The 18859-nt window shown below is 32.6% G+C and overlaps 1 protein-coding gene and 1 long non-coding RNA gene across 3 annotated transcripts; both read right to left on the bottom strand.

Annotated features, from left to right (window-relative positions):
• Positions 1-395: 395 nt before the first annotated feature.
• LOC119615375 (AMP deaminase 2-like) lies at positions 396-18361 on the bottom strand. The gene is given in 19 exon segments (XM_037971433.1): positions 396-512; positions 514-564; positions 630-730; positions 733-961; positions 963-1035; positions 1103-1133; positions 1136-1216; positions 1219-1391; positions 1463-1626; positions 1687-1752; positions 1754-2018; positions 2083-2208; positions 2288-2382; positions 2746-2861; positions 8147-8194; positions 8606-8910; positions 15857-15968; positions 15971-16027; positions 18131-18361. Coding segments are annotated over 19 exon segments (2331 nt in total). The 5' UTR covers positions 18252-18361.
• LOC119615374 lies at positions 11742-15300 on the bottom strand. 2 transcript variants are annotated; one of them, XR_005232406.1, is made up of 4 exons: positions 15168-15300; positions 14592-14686; positions 12769-12896; positions 11742-12678 (listed from the first exon to the last, which is right to left on the bottom strand). It is a non-coding gene; the product is annotated as an uncharacterized LOC119615374 (long non-coding RNA). The 2 variants fall into 2 exon arrangements; XR_005232405.1 differs by having other exon boundaries at positions 11742-12896.
• Positions 18362-18859: the final 498 nt, after the last annotated feature.

Here is an 18859-nt window from a genome sequence, read left to right as displayed (position 1 = left end):
TAAATATATTGCTAGTGTTGCCAGACTTTAATTTTATGTTATACATATTGTCATGTTTAATCGAAACGAATGCTATATTTCCCACATTCTCCAACTAAAACAACTTCTTGTAAAGGGTTAAAGTATATATATTTTTTATAACATTTTATTATTATTTTTAAAAAATATTACATTTTTTTATATAATTATTGTTTTGTTATAGTTTGTGTTACCATTAAACATTTCCTTGAATTGAATATCTTATACAAAAAGCAATACACAAATAAATTCGCACTTAATTTAACAGAAAAGAAACACAAAATTGTTTTTAAATATTGAATAAGCCATCAATATTAGTATTTCAACCATGATTTCCGTTATAGGACAAAACGCAAAAACATTTTAAGGACTCTCCTCTACCACATCCGACAAGGATGTTGATGAACTTTGAAAATGTTAGACAATTCATCGAGTAGAGTTTCGGAGCGATAGGCCACACGTATATCGGGTACATTGGTGCGTGTAATATCGTTTGCCAGCAACACCTTCGCGGGTATAGTTTGGTCCCAGCCAATGTTGTTTCATCTGGGAAATGATTTAAATATAATTGATATAAAACTATGTTTAGAATATAGTTTAAGGATTCTTACCTTGTGAGGAAAACCACTCATTAAGACACTGTTACGAGCCAATTCACACATATCACATGAGCTCAGTTTCCATACCTGAGCTGCAATACTGTATTCTTCATTAGAGGTTCCTTGGTGAAGTGAAATTGTAAGGGATCATCTGTGGAGAGCGAGACTATAAGACCACGTGCCAAATATTCTGGTAATGGATTACGATGATAGTTAAGAAATAGCGAGTTATTGGAGAGTGGTGACATGGCTATGCCGATTTGTGTTAGATAATATAAATACTGCAAAACGGGTACTTTACGCAACAGTAAACCATGAGAGATATTCTCAGCCATTAAGTAACCCACACACTAAATGTTGCACAGGTCCTGCCTCACCACAATGGGGACGTAAAACAAAAGTATTTAGGCCGCGTTCCCTGTAAAGTTAAACAAATAGTACAATTTGGGTTTGAGGTCTATTTTTCAACACAAAAGTTTACACACTTTCTAAACTGATTCAACACTGTCATATTGCATACATATAATAGATATAGTAAGCATATGGTGGATTCTCGTCATCAGTCCATTTGGGTGGCGTAGTAATATCACCATCAAACAAGGATTCTCCGGTTTCGATTCATCATCTACCGAATCGAAACCAATAACATAGTGTAAGAAACGATGTAGTTCAGGATGTTTACTAGGCTCTTTGGTAGCCTCGAATAAAGGCAAAAATATATTGTCCAATATGTCTTGGAATGAGGTCATTAGTTTGTTTGATTTAAAAATATCACTGAAAAGTTCAATTAAGAAAATTTAATAACATTTTTTGTTTATACAAGTAATACTTTAACACAAACTTACTAAAGTCTGGGTATTTGTATAAGCCAGCGTATATTTGTTGAATAAACATTATAATCAATGGCCCATTTGGCTAATTTCTTCCATTCATCTCGGGATTTGCCATAAATAGACAAACGTAGTTCGGCATTTTGATATTTAGATTCTTCCAAATCAAAGGCCACTTCCTTTAATAAGAAAAACAAAAGTTTAGAATATATTTGTTTTTCCATTTACTCTCCACATACCTTTATAATTTGTGCAAAATATTTTCCATTCAAAAAATTATCCGTTTTCAGGAAGACTTCTCTTAGGACGCGACTCACCAATAGGATTATATTTGGCATTGAATTTATCAAAACGATGGAACGTATTACGATCGGCATGTACATCCAGCATATCTACTGTCAGATCATAAGTAGTTAAATTCATCGATTGAAATACCTGAGACAAAGTCATCTCTTGACCCTTGGTAACGGTGACCACTTCGTTGGCGCTATTTTTGAGAGTTTTCTTAATGAAACGTAATAAATGTTTTTGATTCATGCACGAGGCGGCGTGTATGTGAGTATCGACTTTTCTGTAAAAGAATTAATAATGAAATTTTAAATGATTTTGTTTTATATAGAAAAGTATTTATTTACCTTATGTTATAGAAATCTCGATGAGGCACAGCCTTTTGCGAAGCCAATTCTCTTAGTTCGTTGAGTAGAACATGCAATTGGAATTTCGATGACAAATAACATAAACGTCGATAACAAAATGATTTTCTTGGAAAAAAGAGAGAGAGAGAGAAAAATTATATTAGATTTTGGAAATTTATTTATAGTTCTGATCTATGTACTTACAATGGGTCCATCTGCTATCATGTTGCACATGATTTGCATGTCATTACAAAAATCTTTGAGTTTAGGATAATTTTGTATCATGGGCTCTTCGGATTGCTAAATTTAGAAGATAAAAAAGAAACAATACAATAAAAAAACAGTAAGAATCGAAAATTACATATAAAACTATATATCAATAAAATTCTTTGATCGAGGCATTGACTGAAGTAAAGATCTGTTAATAAGATAAGATTAAAAGTAAGGATCATTCGCACGACAATTGCTTCGAAATGATCCATGTCATAGTCGTTCAAAGATTGTCAACTCAGCGATAGCTGTACCAAGCATCCCTTTTTTTCCTAAGGAAAGGCCAAACTCTTATAATAACTATAGTAGGATCATTTAAAAGATGTTTTCAAAGTTTTTTTTTCACCATTTGCTAAGTTAACTAAAAATAATCTTCTAATTCTACAAACTTACCTCATTTTGAAACACATTAAAAACACCATCAACAGCCCTAATGCAATATGATTTATCGGCAGGCATTTCAATATCCCAGGGATCACTTGTTTCCGTTGGTGGATGAATAGGATGATCTAAGTACGATCGACCATATACAAAAGTGTTCGTTTCAAAACAACATTACGGTGTTTAGGTGAATAATTCAAATGTGTTTTACCGAAAAAAAAGATGACAGCATGACGAGCATTGTTGTTGTTGTTGTTGTGTTTAGTTAAGTGTTAAGAAAAAAAGATTAATTGCAATGTGTTTTAAATGGTGCAAAATAAAGTGCAACCAAATTGCAATTTTTCGTTTAAAATTAAAACATTTATTTAATTGTTGTTGTTTTATTTGTTTTTTTTTTGTAGTTTTGTCAGATTTCATCGTCGCATGTGAAAAACAGAAAAAAAATAATTTATAATTTGAGTTAAAAATAGAAAATTTACTAAACATAATCATAATATTTTAACAATACAATAGTTTTAGTAATAAATAAAAAATAAATAAAATAAATTTCAAAAGAAACATTTTCATTTTCATAACAAACCATTATTTCGTATCCAAGTATCGTGTTTTTTCGGTCTGTATAGTAGCAGTTGTATGAAATTTTTACAATCAGTGAAATAAGTGAAAAAAATGTTACAGATGTGAAGAAAGTTATTTACATTTAGTAGTAAATACTAGTGCCAAGAACTTAGAATGTTATTCTGTTACCTATTAGACACCGAACTAACTCATTCATGATCTACACGATCATTGTTTGAAATTTTTCGAAATTTGAATGCGTCATCATTTAATTAGCGAAATTTTAGTAATGAGCCCTTGACCTTTGTAAGATGTCGTTTAAAACATGTTCGTAAACTGATCTATATTTGAAATGGTAAATAAATTAAAAAAAAAATTTAAGTAATTTTCTTCTCTTTCGAAATCGAATGTCGAAAACTCAATATGGAAAATTGCGAAAATTCGTTATAAAGAGGTCAATTACAGCACTCGAAGACGAACTAAAAATTCAATTTAAATACCATCAAAATCCTGGTCAATATAAAATGCCTTAATTTGATCTCAGTTTTAAGCTTTTAATAATTTTACATAAGGACCAAGATCACTTTGGAATAATTAAAATATCACAATAGTAAATATTGAAAGACATCGATATCAACCATATTTTGGGTCGAGCATAATATTAATATGTGAATAAAACTCTTCATATCACTTAAGAAAATTTTCCATAACAAAATTTTTAAAATTTGAAAAAATTATGCAAAATTTTTTAAAGTGATATGAACAAATTAACATAAAACTAAAGTAAAATCTTTATTTTTAAAACTGTTACTAAGTTGTTGGCACTAAAAACATTATTATGTTTTTTTTTTTTGTGAGTAAACAAAATCTTAAAAATGATTTGCATTCTACTAGTTGTTATTTATTAGATCTTGTGCATTAGGAGTGACCCCGAAAAAAATTTTCATTCATTCATATTAGCAGAATTAAATCTTCATAATAAACTACTGCTGCAAACCTTTCTATTCTAATAAATCTATAAGCAATTCTTTAGTTTTGAAGATTACAACAACAAATTATAGAAAACTGCAATGTGCTAACTTTAATCGTTGTTGTAAGGCTTAATAACATTGCAAATAGTTCATGAAATTAGTATACTAGACTGTAGACCAGACTAGACTGTAGACTAGACTATAGACTAGACTAGACTATATACTAGTCTATAAACTAGACTATAAACTAGACTATAAACTAGACCATACACTAAACTATAGACTAGACTATAGCCTAGACTATATACTAGACTATAGACTAGACTATAGACTAGACTATAGCCTAGACTATAAACTAGACTGTAGGCTAGACTATAGACTAGACTATAGACTAGACTATAGACTAGACTATAGACTAGACTATAGACTAGACTATAGACTAGACTATAGACTAGACTATAGACTAGACTATAGACTAGACTATAGACTAGACTATAGACTAGACTATAGACTAGACTATAGACTAGACTATAGACTAGACTATACTAGACTATAGACTAGACTATAGACTAGACTATAGACTAGACTATAGACTAGACTATAGACTAGACTATAGACTAGACTATAGACTAGACTATAGACTAGACTATAGACTAGACTATAGACTAGACTATAGACTAGACTATAGACTAGACTATAGACTAGACTATAGACTAGACTATAGACTAGACTATAGACTAGACTGTAGACTAGACTATAGACTAGACTATAGACTAGACTATAGACTAGACTATAGACTAGACTATAGACTAGACTATAGACTAGACTATAGACTAGACTATAGACTAGACTATAGACTAGACTATAGACTAGACTATAGACTAGACTATAGACTAGACTATAGACTAGACTATAGACTAGACTATAGACTAGACTATAGACTAGACTATAGACTAGACTATAGACTAGACTATAGACTAGACTATAGACTGGACTATAGACTAGACTATAGACTGGACTATAGACTAGACTATAGACTGGACTATAGACTATACTATAGACTAGATTATAGACTAGACTATAGACTACACTATAGACTAGACCATAGACTATACTATAGACTAGACTATAGACTATACTATAGACTAGATTATAGACAAGACGATAGACTAGACTATAGCCTAGACCATAGACTAGACTAGACTAGACTATAGACTATACTATAGACTAGATTATAGACTAGACTATAGACTAGACTACAGACTAGACCATAGACTAGACTATAGACTAGACTATAGACTAGACTATAGACTAGACTATAGACTAGACTACTATATAGACTAGACTATAGACTAAACTATAGACTAGACTATAGACTAGACCATAGACTAGACCATAGACTAGACCATAGACTGTACTATAGACTAGATTATAGAATGGACTATAGAATAGACTATAGAAAAGAATATATACTGGAATATAGCAGCTATTATGAAACTTCCAAACTTAACTGGAATACAAAATTTAAAAACATTAACTAAAGTTTTCCTTTTTAAACTAAACATTTCCATTCGTAATTGGAATTATCGGCAACTATTTTCGGGGCCAACCTAATATTCACATCTGTTATTTTAGTGAAAATATACAGTTGAATGCTTAAACAGTAGCTATTAACTTTATTAATAAAAATGTTTTATTTTTATTAGTTTATAAAAATTAATACTGCTAAATTAATGCACTCAACTGTACATTAATTGTATGCGTGATTTAACCTTTTGTGTAAGGTGTTGTTGTTTTTTATATAAATACAATAAACATTATTTAGACTAATAATAACAATTGCCTAAAAAACATATCAACAATAAAAAAAAAATAAAAATAATTGCAAAAAAAATTTCCTAAATGTTCTGTATTTTAAATCTAGTGTTCACACTAACAACGAAACTATTAAGAAATTATAAAGGTTTTTCTTTTTTCGAAACTAAACTGAGATGGCTCTGCAATTATTTTGACTATTTAGGAAAAGGCTTTCTCATGTGCTGTTATGCTCTTTTGATTTTACACATGTATAAAAAACAAACGAAAGCAGTCAAAGAGGTCGTAAGCTACTCTCTGCTGATATCTGATTGATCTCAACTATTAAACTAGCATGATAACGAAACGAACTACTAAAGAGATGTTCAGATTAATAAAATATTTGAAGTAAATTAAGAAAATTTCTGTATATGTTTTCAAAATTCTAAAAAAACGCATTTTATTTTTATAACATTTAAATGACATTAATTGTATGCTTAAATAATTTCCTATTGCTGTTAATCTAATTATTTAAAATACAGAACATTACAATTATAAGGCGTGTTCATAACATATTAAAATAAAATCACAATAAATAAGCATTATAAGTTACTAATAATAGACTCATTTTCAAAACTAAGAAACAAATTTCAGCAATAAATGGATGTTGTCTTTTTAAGTTTAATGTTTTTTTTTGTTTGTTTTCAAAATCACAAGAAAAAAAAGAAAATAATTAACAAAAAGCAATCAATAAACGAAAGCAAGCAAAGTAAAAAAAGAACAACATAAAAAATAAACGAAAGAAAAATAAATTCAAACTTAAGCAATTGTAATCTAAAGAGATTAAGTTGAAATAAACAAAAAATTAAAAAAAAAACAATTTAAAAGAAAATTATAATAATAGAGCGTTCACATTGCCAACGAAAAAGTTTTATAAGGCAGTAATATCCAAACAATAGCTAGACTGGACTATAAAGAAACAATTGAGCGGATTTTTTTAATAAATAGTTGACAATTTTGGGTTAATTTAAGCCTTAAGTATCTTTCATTCAGAAAAGTTACATTAAATTATTTTAATAGATTTTGCAAATTTTTTTTTCTTTTCGAACATAAAAATTATAAAATTTCTAAGAAAAAATCTCAATTTTTAAATAAAATTTAATTAGGAGAAAATATTTATTATGAAAAAAGTAAAATTCGCCAGTTTTCACAATGTTCGAAAATTCGAACTTAATTTCGAAAATCCAAAAATTAGCCTAAAATGTTCTTAAAAGTCTCAATAATACAATTAGATTTAAACTTGTTTTGAAATGCAAAATATTCTTAAGTTTTTGGATATTCGAACATAGAATTTTATTCAAAGCAAGTTTTTCGTTTTTCGAATATAAAATTTTTGATATTTTCATAAAAAAATCCTTTTTTTTTTAATAAAATGTTAATAGTTCTACCAAAAAAAAAATTTTATAGATACAAGTGAAATTTGTGAGTTTTAACATTATTCGAAAATTCGAACTTAATTTCGAAAATCTAAAGTTTGGCTCAAAACATAGCTTTAAGGTTATATAACACAAATATTACAAAATTTTTAATATGTTACAACCATTTCATACATTTGTCGTTATTCGAACATGAAAATTATCCAGAAAAACACATTTTTTTAATGAATTACTATATTATAATTAATTTTTGTCTAAAATTCGAATTAAATTTTGAAAAACCAAAAATGCGCCCAAATTGTAATAAATTTTAGAAATTCGATCTTAATTCGAAAATTCAAATGTTTAATTTGGAACTTAACAAATCTGAACCATTACTTTTCTCGATATTCTGAAAAGCTCACACAAAAAAAAAAAAAAATTCTTTTAAATAATTTTACTGCAATGTGAACACACTATTATTAAAATTTAATCAAAATAAATTAAAATAAATCCTAAATAATAAAAAAAACAGCTTAAAAACAAAGTTAAAAGTTGGAAAAAAATAACTCACAAAATAAAACATAAACAAACAAAACAGAAAAAAATAATTGATAAGAACTTAATAAATTTCAAACGAGAGATAGAAAGAGAAAGAGAGAGATCATTTAATACCTCTGGGTGGTAAATGGATCATTGGTAGACTGATCTTGCGGATTAATTCTATAAAAGAATAATGAATGAAAACAAGATATTTTTTTACAAGTAAAAAAGAAGATTTAAAGAAAAAAAATAAAAGAAAATTCAATAAAACTTAATAATAATAAAAATAAATAAACTAGACTTATTAAAAAATTAGCAATATAAACTAATTGTTTACACTTTAATATTATTCTTTAAAAAATTAAATAAAATAAATAGAAAAAAAAAACTAATCTTAATATTTATACATATTTTCACAACATTTAATTTGCTGTACAAAATAAACCATTTAAGATTTTTTTAAGTGTATAAAGAAATATTCAAAATTAAATATTGAATAATAAAAGTTAAAATAAATAAGAGTAATGGAAAAAAAGGCAAGGCTTTTTATAGTAAACTAAACATTAAACGAATTTAAATAACAAAACTTACCCGCTATAGATTTACGATCTTCATATTGGATCTTATTAAAACGATCACTTTCATGTACGGTTTTCAAAAAACGCAACGTTGTTGTGGGAAATGATTGTTCCGAAATGGACATGTAACGTGAACGCATTTCTAGAGCCTGTATAATTAAAGTGGAAGCTCGTTCTAAATCCTCCAATGGCACACCACTGGTATCTTCTCCCGAGATGGAGACACGTTGAAAATTTGGTATTAACTCATGCTCAACAAAGTTTATTGCCGGATCGTCGGTAACATCGCCCTGTACGGAGTGTTTATCGGTCATGGCACTGTAAATGGAGGGAAATTAAAAGAATTTTATGTTAATAAAATTGTAGTTTAAAATAATACTTCGAATTTAAAAGAAGTTTAAGAGCAAGAATATCTCCTTTAAACTTCAGTTTAAACTTCGAATTTAAAAGAAGTTTAAAAGCAAGAATATCTCCTTTAACTTCAGTTTAAACTCAGCATTTTTTTCATTTCGAAAATTTCTATTTTCCATTTACTCCTCTATCTAGTAGTCTGTAGTCTAGTTTATAGTCTAATCTATGGTCTAGTCTATAGTCTAGTCTATAGTCTAGTCTATAGTCTAGTCTAGATTAAAAAATTAGCAATATAAACTAATTGTTTACACTTTAAATATTATTTTTTAAAAAAATTAAATAAAATAAAAACCGACGATCCGTCTAGTCTATAGTCTAGTCTATAGTTCTAGTCTATAGTCTAGTCTATAGTCTAGTCTATAGTCTAGTCTATAGTCTAGTCTATAGTCTCGTCTTAGTCTAGTCTATAGTCTAGTCTATAGTCTAGTCTATAGTCTAGTCTAATATTAGAGTCTAGGTCTATAGTCTAGTCTATAGTCTAGTCTATAGTCTAGTCTATAGTCTAGTCTATAGTCTAGTCTATAGTCTAGTCTATAGTCATAGTCTATATCTAGTCTATAGTCTAGTCTATAGTCTAGTCTATAGTCTAGTCTATAGTCTAGTCTATAGTCTAGTCTATAGTCTAGTCTATAGTCTAGTCTATAGTCTAGTCTATAGTCTAGTCTATAGTCTAGTCTATAGTCTAGTCTAAGTATAGTCTATAGTCTAGTCTATAGTCTAGTCTATAGTCTAGTCTATAGTCTAGTCTATAGTCTAGTCTATAGTCTAGTCTATAGTCTAGTCTATAGTCTAGTCTATAGTCTAGTCTATAGTCTAGTCTATAGTCTAGTCTATAGTCTAGTCTATAGTCTAGTCTATAGTCTAGTCTATAGTCTAGTCTATAGTCTAGTCTATAGTCTAGTCTATAGTCTAGTCTATAGTCTAGTCTATAGTCTAGTCTATAGTCTAGTCTATAGTCTAGTCTATAGTCTAGTCTATAGTCTAGTCTATAGTCTAGTCTATAGTCTAGTCTATAGTCTAGTCTATAGTCTAGTCTATAGTCTAGTCTATAGTCTAGTCTATAGTCTAGTCTATAGTCTAGTCTATAGTCTAGTCTATAGTCTAGTCTATAGTCTAGTCTATAGTCTAGTCTATAGTCTAGTCTATAGTCTAGTCTATAGTCTAGTCTATAGTCTAGTCTATAGTCTAGTCTATAGTCTAGTCTATAGTCTAGTCTATAGTCTAGTCTATAGTCTAGTCTATAGTCTAGTCTATAGTCTAGTCTATAGTCTAGTCTATAGTCTAGTCTATAGTCTAGTCTATAGTCTAGTCTATAGTCTAGTCTATAGTCTAGTCTATAGTCTAGTCTATAGTCTAGTCTATAGTCTAGTCTATAGTCTAGTCTATAGTCTAGTCTATAGTCTAGTCTATAGTCAGTCTATAGTCAGTCTATAGTCTAGTCTATAGTCTAGTCTATAGTCTAGTCTATAGTCAGTCTATAGTCTAGTCTATAGTCTAGTCTATAGTCTAGTCTATAGTCTAGTCTATAGTCTAGTCTATAGTCTAGTCTTCTAGTCTATAGTCTAGTCTATAGTCTAGTCTATAGTCTAGTCTATAGTCTAGTCTATAGTCTAGTCTATAGTCTAGTCTATAGTCTAGTCTATAGTCTAGTCTATAGTCTAGTCTATAGTCTAGTCTATAGTCTAGTCTATAGTCTAGTCTATAGTCTAGTCTATAGTCTAGTCTATAGTCTAGTCTATAGTCTAGTCTATAGTCTAGTCTATAGTCTAGTCTATAGTCTAGTCTATAGTCTAGTCTATAGTCTAGTCTATAGTCTAGTCTATAGTCTAGTCTATAGTCTAGTCTAGTCTATAGTCTAGTCTAGTCTATAGTCTAGTCTATAGTCTAGTCTATAGTCTAGTCTATAGTCTAGTCTATAGTCTAGTCTAGTCTATAGTCTAGTCTATAGTCTAGTCTATAGTCTAGTCTATAGTCTAGTCTATAGTCTAGTCTATAGTCTAGTCTATAGTCTAGTCTATAGTCTAGTCTATAGTCTAGTCTATAGTCTAGTCTATAGTCTAGTCTAGCATAGTCTAGTCTAGTCTAGTCTATAGTCTAGTCTAGTCTATAGTCTAGTCTATAGTCTAGTCTATAGTCTAGTCTATAGTCTAGTCTATAGTCTAGTCTAGTTAGTCTATAGTTTTTCTATAGTCTAGTCTATTGTCTAGTCTGTAGTCTAATCTTTTGTCTTGTATGAAAATCACCCTTTTAAAACTTTTTTTAACAAAAATCACACACTTTACCTTCTCTTACCTGTAACCATTGTATCATTACTCTTAAAAAAATGATACAAATCATTTGCGAATGACATTTCTTTTCCACCTTTTCGACGTTTTCACTTTTAAATGCGAGTGTGTAACACAAAGCAATTTCAAATCGAAAGTTAAAATTTATTAACTGTCACTTTTCAACAAACGTTATTTAATTTATACCCGATATCGTGTAAAACTCAGGTGAGTATTTAATTGCGAATAACAACACCACAGAAAACATCAACAATATGAAATCTACATTTATGTATTTCATTATTATATTAATTGACCTTCAAATTCAAATGATAACGAAGAATAAAAAGGAGCAGGGAAAAAACTCAATTGCAAAACAAATTCTTCTTTTCAAATTGCACGCAATTTTCAATTTTATCACACAATACAAGACAACACATGTCCACCTACATTCCCGTTCTTTATTAATTTCATAATTGATATTGAAATTAAGAAAGACCGTTTGATATGAGTTAACAAAACGCGACAATTTCACCACTTAGCGAAAGAAAATTAGATTTCAAAATACATACACCAGTTTTTTTTGTAAAATAGCTTGTTTTAATAATGTTGAATAAAATACAAAATCTCCAAAAACTTCTTATCTATTAAGCAGGACAATTTAAACTAAATATTATTAGGTACTTAAACTAATTAACAAAAAAATATTTCTTATTACTTTCCACTTAGAGCCATTGATTGAAAACTTGCGTGAATTCCACCAAATAAATATCGACTTGAAATGAATAAAAATTTATGATCCAAGTCACTTGTTTTCAAAATACATACATATTTAATCTAATTAGTATGTGTATTCATAGCCCGAACATACTAAAACGTTATTAAGTCATTAACCAATATTGTCTATGATACAACAAACGACAAGTGCGAATAATACAGACAAGTCGTCATTGCCTTTTAAGGATTTTTTATTGTATTGTGCGTATCAGCATTGGAATTTGTGTACTGTAGACAACTGTAGTTCTTACTTTGGACAATTGTACAAAAAATAGTGATACCGTGACTAGTTTTAAAGGGGTGTATTACTTAACAAGTGAACATTTGCTTACAATTTGAAACCATTTTATAAATGTCTCTTACACCCTGTGAATGGCCCATATTAAAGGGGGTTTCATTAGGAATGATTTCAAATTAAAAAAAACTGTCGTTCGTTATGAAACCTTCTTTATTTTAGTTCACTTTGGTAAATAGTTTTCAAAAGTTTATTACTTTTCTCTCTAGTTTTCTCCCGTTCTTTTTCTTAAGAAATCTATCGCGGGACTATAGTTTGAAAACACTGTTTTCAGTGACAAAATTCCATTCTTTTCCATTGTTGTTCCATGTACAATTTATATAATCAAAGATATTGTGCCTAATAAGTTCATTGTCTCTTTAGACGAACCGATCTATAATGATCCAATGGTTTTAAATAAAGTTTAAGTCAGAATATTGTGTTACTCACTGAAGAAAGTGAACATTTGATGCTTCCAAACAATCACCTGGCTACATTTTCGTTTTAGAATACCAAAATAAACGGAATCTCGTCATCTTCCGAAGAAATTAGGTTTTCTATCATACTTTTATAAAAATCTGTCCATTTATTATGTTATTTGACAAATAGGTTCAATACCAAAAAAATCTGTCACTTACTGAGGACGGGTTCGTCTCACGGTAAAGTTTTTCATGTCTGATTCTTTAGTATTTTTTTCAGATTTATCGGAATTGGGAGAGTCTGAGCGTTTTATCAAAGAATCTGACATTAAAAGCTTTACTGTGAGAAGGTCCAACTTAATATGTAGCTATTTGTCAAATAGGTCCAATACCAGAGTAGAAAAATCTATAGTTAACTAAGGAAATAGACTGGTGTGTGATCGTTGGCCTTCTTATGTTAAAGTATTTTATATCTGGCTCTTTAATATTGTGTTCAGATTCATCGCAATATTGACCCAATGGTGAAATTTTCTGTTCTCCGATTAATCTAAACTAAATATTAAAGAATGTGTGAGAAGACCTCTATTCCAAGGAATGGAGGAGCCTCAGCCAAGAGAAATGTACTTGGGTCGATCAAAGAACGATTTGTGGAACAAATGATAATGATAGAAAACTATTTAGGACTTGTTGGACTGTAGAGAGATTATTATGTGGTAATTAATAATGTTCTTTATAACATTCGAGAATTCCCAGAAGATATCTTCCTTTTTGGGCACCACTTTGAGATTTTATTCAGTTTCTCCAACATTTACAAAGTTTATCCAGATGAAATTTATCGATTCCGCTGAAGAATATTAAGTCTTCAGACATCGACTATTTATGAAAAAGATGAAAGTGTTCATAATTGCATTAACTTTCTGTTCTACATATTTCTGAGGACCTCTTTTTGAAAATAATGAATGATAGAAGAATACATAAAATGCATTGGACATGTCTTAGAGGATGTCCCGTCAAAATTATTAAAATGACAGATCAAGATATCTTGGTATACGACTCTTTCTTGAACAGTCTTTAAATATTTGTAAGGCATAGGTCATATTAGACAAATATTTGCCTAAATGCTGATATAAACAATATAAGAAACTATATAAAACAAATCAGATCATATATCTTCAGAAGATACTGTTTTTAAATATATACTTTGATTGTTTTAGACTAGAACTTCTAGAATATATAGACTAAACAAAACACCGATTTTTAAAGAAAATTTGAGAAACGAAAGTATTATATGTATGGGTGATCACGAAATGACAAAGTCCTTCTTCATTATAAAGTTTTAATGAAATTTTGCGACCATAAAAATCGAATTTTGAATTACCTTTAAACTATATCTGTTTTCAACTGAGATGGGTGCTGAGAACATATTGGTGTACATCTTAAGAGTGTCCCCCTCTTACGATATGTATTACTGTACTGAATACAGGAAAAATAAAAAAAATTAAAGTTATTGAAGATCCCGATCTCAGTACAATTTAGCCAAAAAAAGGTTTCTTCTATTCAATCGAAATGGTTCTCAAAAATTCCCTAATTATGAGCTTACTACGGGATAGATAATTGTAATTGTTGTATCCTTGGTCCACAAAAAGACTTTTAGCTTATTATGATGTACTTGATTACTGGACTCGATTTGATCTTTTTTTTCAAAATAGGTTTCAAATTGTTCGTCCTTTGGGATAGGGAACTGAGCACCCTTTCAAAAGTTTTATTTTTTTATATGAGTTAGAGACTTGCGACACTTTAGTGTTAACTGTTATTTCTGTTATACTTGACTAATATGACCACAGCTTACCTTACACTACAACTACAGCTTGTTTTTCCCCAAAGAACCGTGAAAAGTGTACAATGTCAATGTAAATTTTATGCTGGTACTTTCAGTATTTTCCGTTGTACTTGAAAACAATTTAAAAAATTAAGTTATTTTTTTCAATATTTTCAATTAAAAAGCTCTCGATAATAAATCGATTTATATATTTGAATAACATTTTTATACTAATTTCATTAAAAATCATTTAATTATGTTAAAGATTTCAAAAAAAAAAAAAAAAAAAAAAAAAAAAAAAAAACTATTAAATGAACACATTTAAGGTTTTGAACAAAATGTAAATATATAAGAAAAAGGAAGAAATAAATTCGAATAATTGTCACTGTCACAGCATGTGTTAAATATTAAGAAAAAAAAACACCTTGAAATTAATGCTATTAACACTTGTAATTATTTAACAAATTATGCTTATTAATAAATAGCAAACAGAAAAAGAAACCCAAAATTAATTAGAGAAAAAGAAATTATAGAATCAATAGCTATATAGAACTAAATGCATTATAACACTATTATAATGGCAATCAAAAGGCGCTTAGTTTTTGACATACGAAATTTATTTAAATATTATTATTTCTTCTTTAGCGTTATTTTTAAAGGTTTTTTTTTCTTAGTTTTCTTTGACAATATTGTGTGTAGCACGTAAAATACAAGTTAAATGAACAAATGTAACTAACAAACCGCTTGAATGCAAAATTTATACTGAGCAGAATAACTAATTGTATTAAAAAAGGGTGTTTGTTTTCTTCTACCAACAAACAAACAAAAAAATAACAGCAAAAACATCATAGGAAAATAAATAAGTACGCGACACTTTATGCCGTGTCGCACAGTGTTGCGAATAATTGATATAATGATGAAGAGGACATACCCCCCTCCCACACTAACACACAAAACTAATACGTTAGGTGTTTAAAATAATATTGTAATAGTATAATATTTGAAATATAATGTTTTCTGGTTAAAATTTGACCTCTAGAAATTTGGTATAAATTGACAATAAATATGTATGTATGTACTTCATGTTTAAGTGGTTTTCTATTGATGGCAATGATCTTTAAAATTAGGGGAAAAGGGAAATAATTTTATAATTAGTGAAGCAGTTTGGTCAGTGTTCTTAAAAAAAACAAGATTTTCTTTCAAAATTCGATCTTTTAACGTTCAAAATTTATATATCTAATAATCCCTACTCAACTAAAAATCTATATTAAATCTTTGTATAATCTTTGCATTTACTCACCGTACATTAAGCTGTCTTTGAATTTGCAATTTCTTTTCGATTTGCTCAATAGGAAACTGAGGCACTTCATAGGGTGCTGATATCTCATTGGGCAAAACATCATCCGAAGAATTTCATCTATAGCACCGGGTGTTTTAGGCAATTGACCGGCAGCATTGGCCAAAGGAGATCACTTCCTGTTAAGCACAAACAATATTAAATAATTTTATTATTAGTAAAAAAAATATACAAAATTTTAATGAATTTTTCAGTAAAATATATTAATACCACTACTACTACTGCTTATAACAGATAAGGAGCCAAATTTCTGTTTAAACAATTTGTCTTCATGTTGTTGTTCAATTTTATTAAAATCCATTTAATATGTTTTATTTTTTGTCACGGATTTTCGCGTTCTAATCGGTGTTTAAAGCTGTACATCAATAATGCTACTGAAATTTATTTTTTTTTATTAATTTTTAATTAATAAATATTTCAGACAGAAAATCAATAACATATGAATGGATTTTTTTTTAAATTTAAAAAAATTTGCCAGATCAGCAAAAAAATTAAAAACAAGGAGCAAGAACAACCGGAGGAGGGGGGCAGGGCAGGGGAGGCGGGCAGGGAAGGGGGCGCCGGGGGGGAAAGGAAACGGGGCCGGGGGAGGAGAAAAAAAGAGGGGGAAGAAAAAGACGAGAGGGGGAAAGGGGCGAGCGAGCGAGGAGCGAGCGAGCGAGCGAGCGCGAGCGAGCGAGCGAGCGAGCGAGCGAGCGAGCGAGCGAGCGAGCGAGAGAGCGAGCGAGCAGCGAGCGAGCGAGCGAGAGCGAGCGAGCGAGCGAGAGGAGCGAGCGAGAGCGAGAGAGCGAGCGAGCGAGCGAGCAGGCGAGCGAGCGAGCGAGCGAGAGCGAGCGAGCGAGCGAGAGCGAGCGAGCGAGCGAGCGAGCGAGAGAGCGAGCGAGCGAGCGAGAGAGCGAGCGAGCGAGCGAGCGAGCGAGCGAGCGAGCGAGCGAGCGAGCGAGCGAGCGAGCGAGCGAGCGAGCGAGGAGAGAGCGAGGAGCGAGGAGCGAGCGAGCGAGCGAGCGAGGAGCGAGCGAGCGAGCGAGCGAGCGAGCGAGCGAGCGAGCGAGCGAGCGAGCGAGCGAGCGAGCGAGCGAGCGAGCGAGCGAGCGAGCGAGCGAGACGAGCGAGCGAGCGAGCGAGCGAGCGAGCGAGCGAGAGAGCGAGCGAGCGAGCGAGCGAGCGAGCGAGCGAGCGAGCGAGCGAGCGAGCGAGCGAGCGAGCGAGCGAGCGAGCGAGCGAGCGAGCGAGCGAGCGAGCGAGCGAGCGAGCGAGCGAGCGAGCGAGCGAGCGAGCGAGCGAGCGAGCGAGCGAGGAGCGAGCGAGCGAGCGAGCGAGCGAGCGAGCGAGCGAGCGAGCGAGCGAGCGAGCGAGCGAGCGAGCGAGCGAGCGAGAGCGAGCGAGCGAGCGAGCGAGCGAGCGAGCGAGCGAGCGAGCGAGCGAGCGAGCGAGCGAGCGAGCGAGCGAGCGACCGAGCGAGCGAGCGAGCGAGCGAGCGAGCGAGCGAGCGAGCGAGCAGCGAGCGAGCGAGCGAGCGAGCGAGCGAGCGAGCGAGCGAGCGAGCGAGCGAGCGAGCGAGCGAGCGAGCGAGCGAGCGAGCGAGCGAGCGAGCGAGCAGCGAGCGAGCGAGCGAGCGAGCGAGCGAGCGAGCGAGCGAGCGAGCGAGCGAGCGAGCGAGCGAGCGAGGGAGCGAGCGAGCGAGCGAGAGCGAGCGAGCGAGCGAGCGAGCGAGCGAGAGAGCGAGCGAGCGAGCGAGCGAGCGAGCGAGCGAGCGAGCGAGCGAGCGAGCGAGCGAGCGAGCGAGCGAGCGAGCGAGCGAGCGAGCGAGCGAGCGAGCGAGAGCGAGCGAGCGAGGAGAGAGCGAGCAGCGAGAGAGAGCGAGCGAGCGAGCGAGCGAGCGAGCGAGCAGCAGCGAGCGAGCGAGCGAGCGAGCGAGCGAGCGAGGAGCGAGCGAGCGAGCAGCGAGCGAGCGAGAGCGAGCGAGCGAGCGAGCGAGCAGCGAGCGAGCGAGCGAGCGAGCGAGCTCGCTAGCGAGCGAGCGAGCGAGCTAGCGAGCGAGCGAGCGAGCGAGAGCGAGCGAGCGATCGAGCGAGCTAGCGAGCGATCGAGCTAGCGATCTATCTATAGCGATCTAGCTAGCTAGCTATCTATCTATCATCTATCTATCTATCTATCTAATCTATCTATCTATCTATCTATCCATCTAACATTTTCAATCTTCCCCCTTTTGCTTACCATTAGCCAAATCCAAATGTAATGGTGGTGTTTTTGGTGAGCGCGGATTGAAAGCATCAGCCATCTGTATATCCATAGATTCCAGCGAATCAGAAGCAATTAAAAAGCCACGAGCACTCATGCTGATGCTTTTTTATATTATTTTAACACAATTTTCTTCAAATGTTTTATTTTTTTATTACTTATCTAAATGTTTTCTTTTAATAATATACTATAGATCTATAATAAAAATAAAATTTGCAACAAAAATATTATAAATTTTGCCAAATTTATACACAATTTACGTCACAAAAATGCGTTGTCGGTCGTTGTACAGTCAGTACGGACACATTGAGAATTAAAAGTGCCATCAATTATTTGTAGTCGACCTAAATTGCAATTCAGACAGTTGTAATTTAATGAAGAAATTGCAGTGACAGATCGCAAGTGTGGTCGTTTTGAGTGGGTTTTGTTCTTAAAATATTTTGCAGTTTATTTATTTGGAATCTATGGAAAAATATTTGCAAAATTTATTAAGAATAAAAATAAGCAAATAGATAGATGAATTATGCTTAAGGCAGCTGTATATGAATTTTGCTTTTATAGACAATAAAACATTTTTGTTTTGCTATGCAAAGATTCGCATATTAATATAAATATTGGTAGGGGGCAATAAATTATTTCACTACGATAAGAGTCAAATCTTATCAGTGGGTTTTATTTTTTAAAAATTAGATTGTTATTTATATT

The sequence above is a fragment of the Lucilia sericata genome, unplaced genomic scaffold (genome assembly GCF_015586225.1).
Source record: "Lucilia sericata isolate MDLA Ls3-8-SP2 unplaced genomic scaffold, ASM1558622v1 Contig005098F_arrow, whole genome shotgun sequence".
In the NCBI taxonomy this organism is placed as follows: Eukaryota; Metazoa; Arthropoda; class Insecta; order Diptera; family Calliphoridae; genus Lucilia; species Lucilia sericata.
The sequence above is the reverse complement of the archived record's forward strand: the minus strand, read 5'-3'. Positions and strand labels throughout refer to the sequence as shown.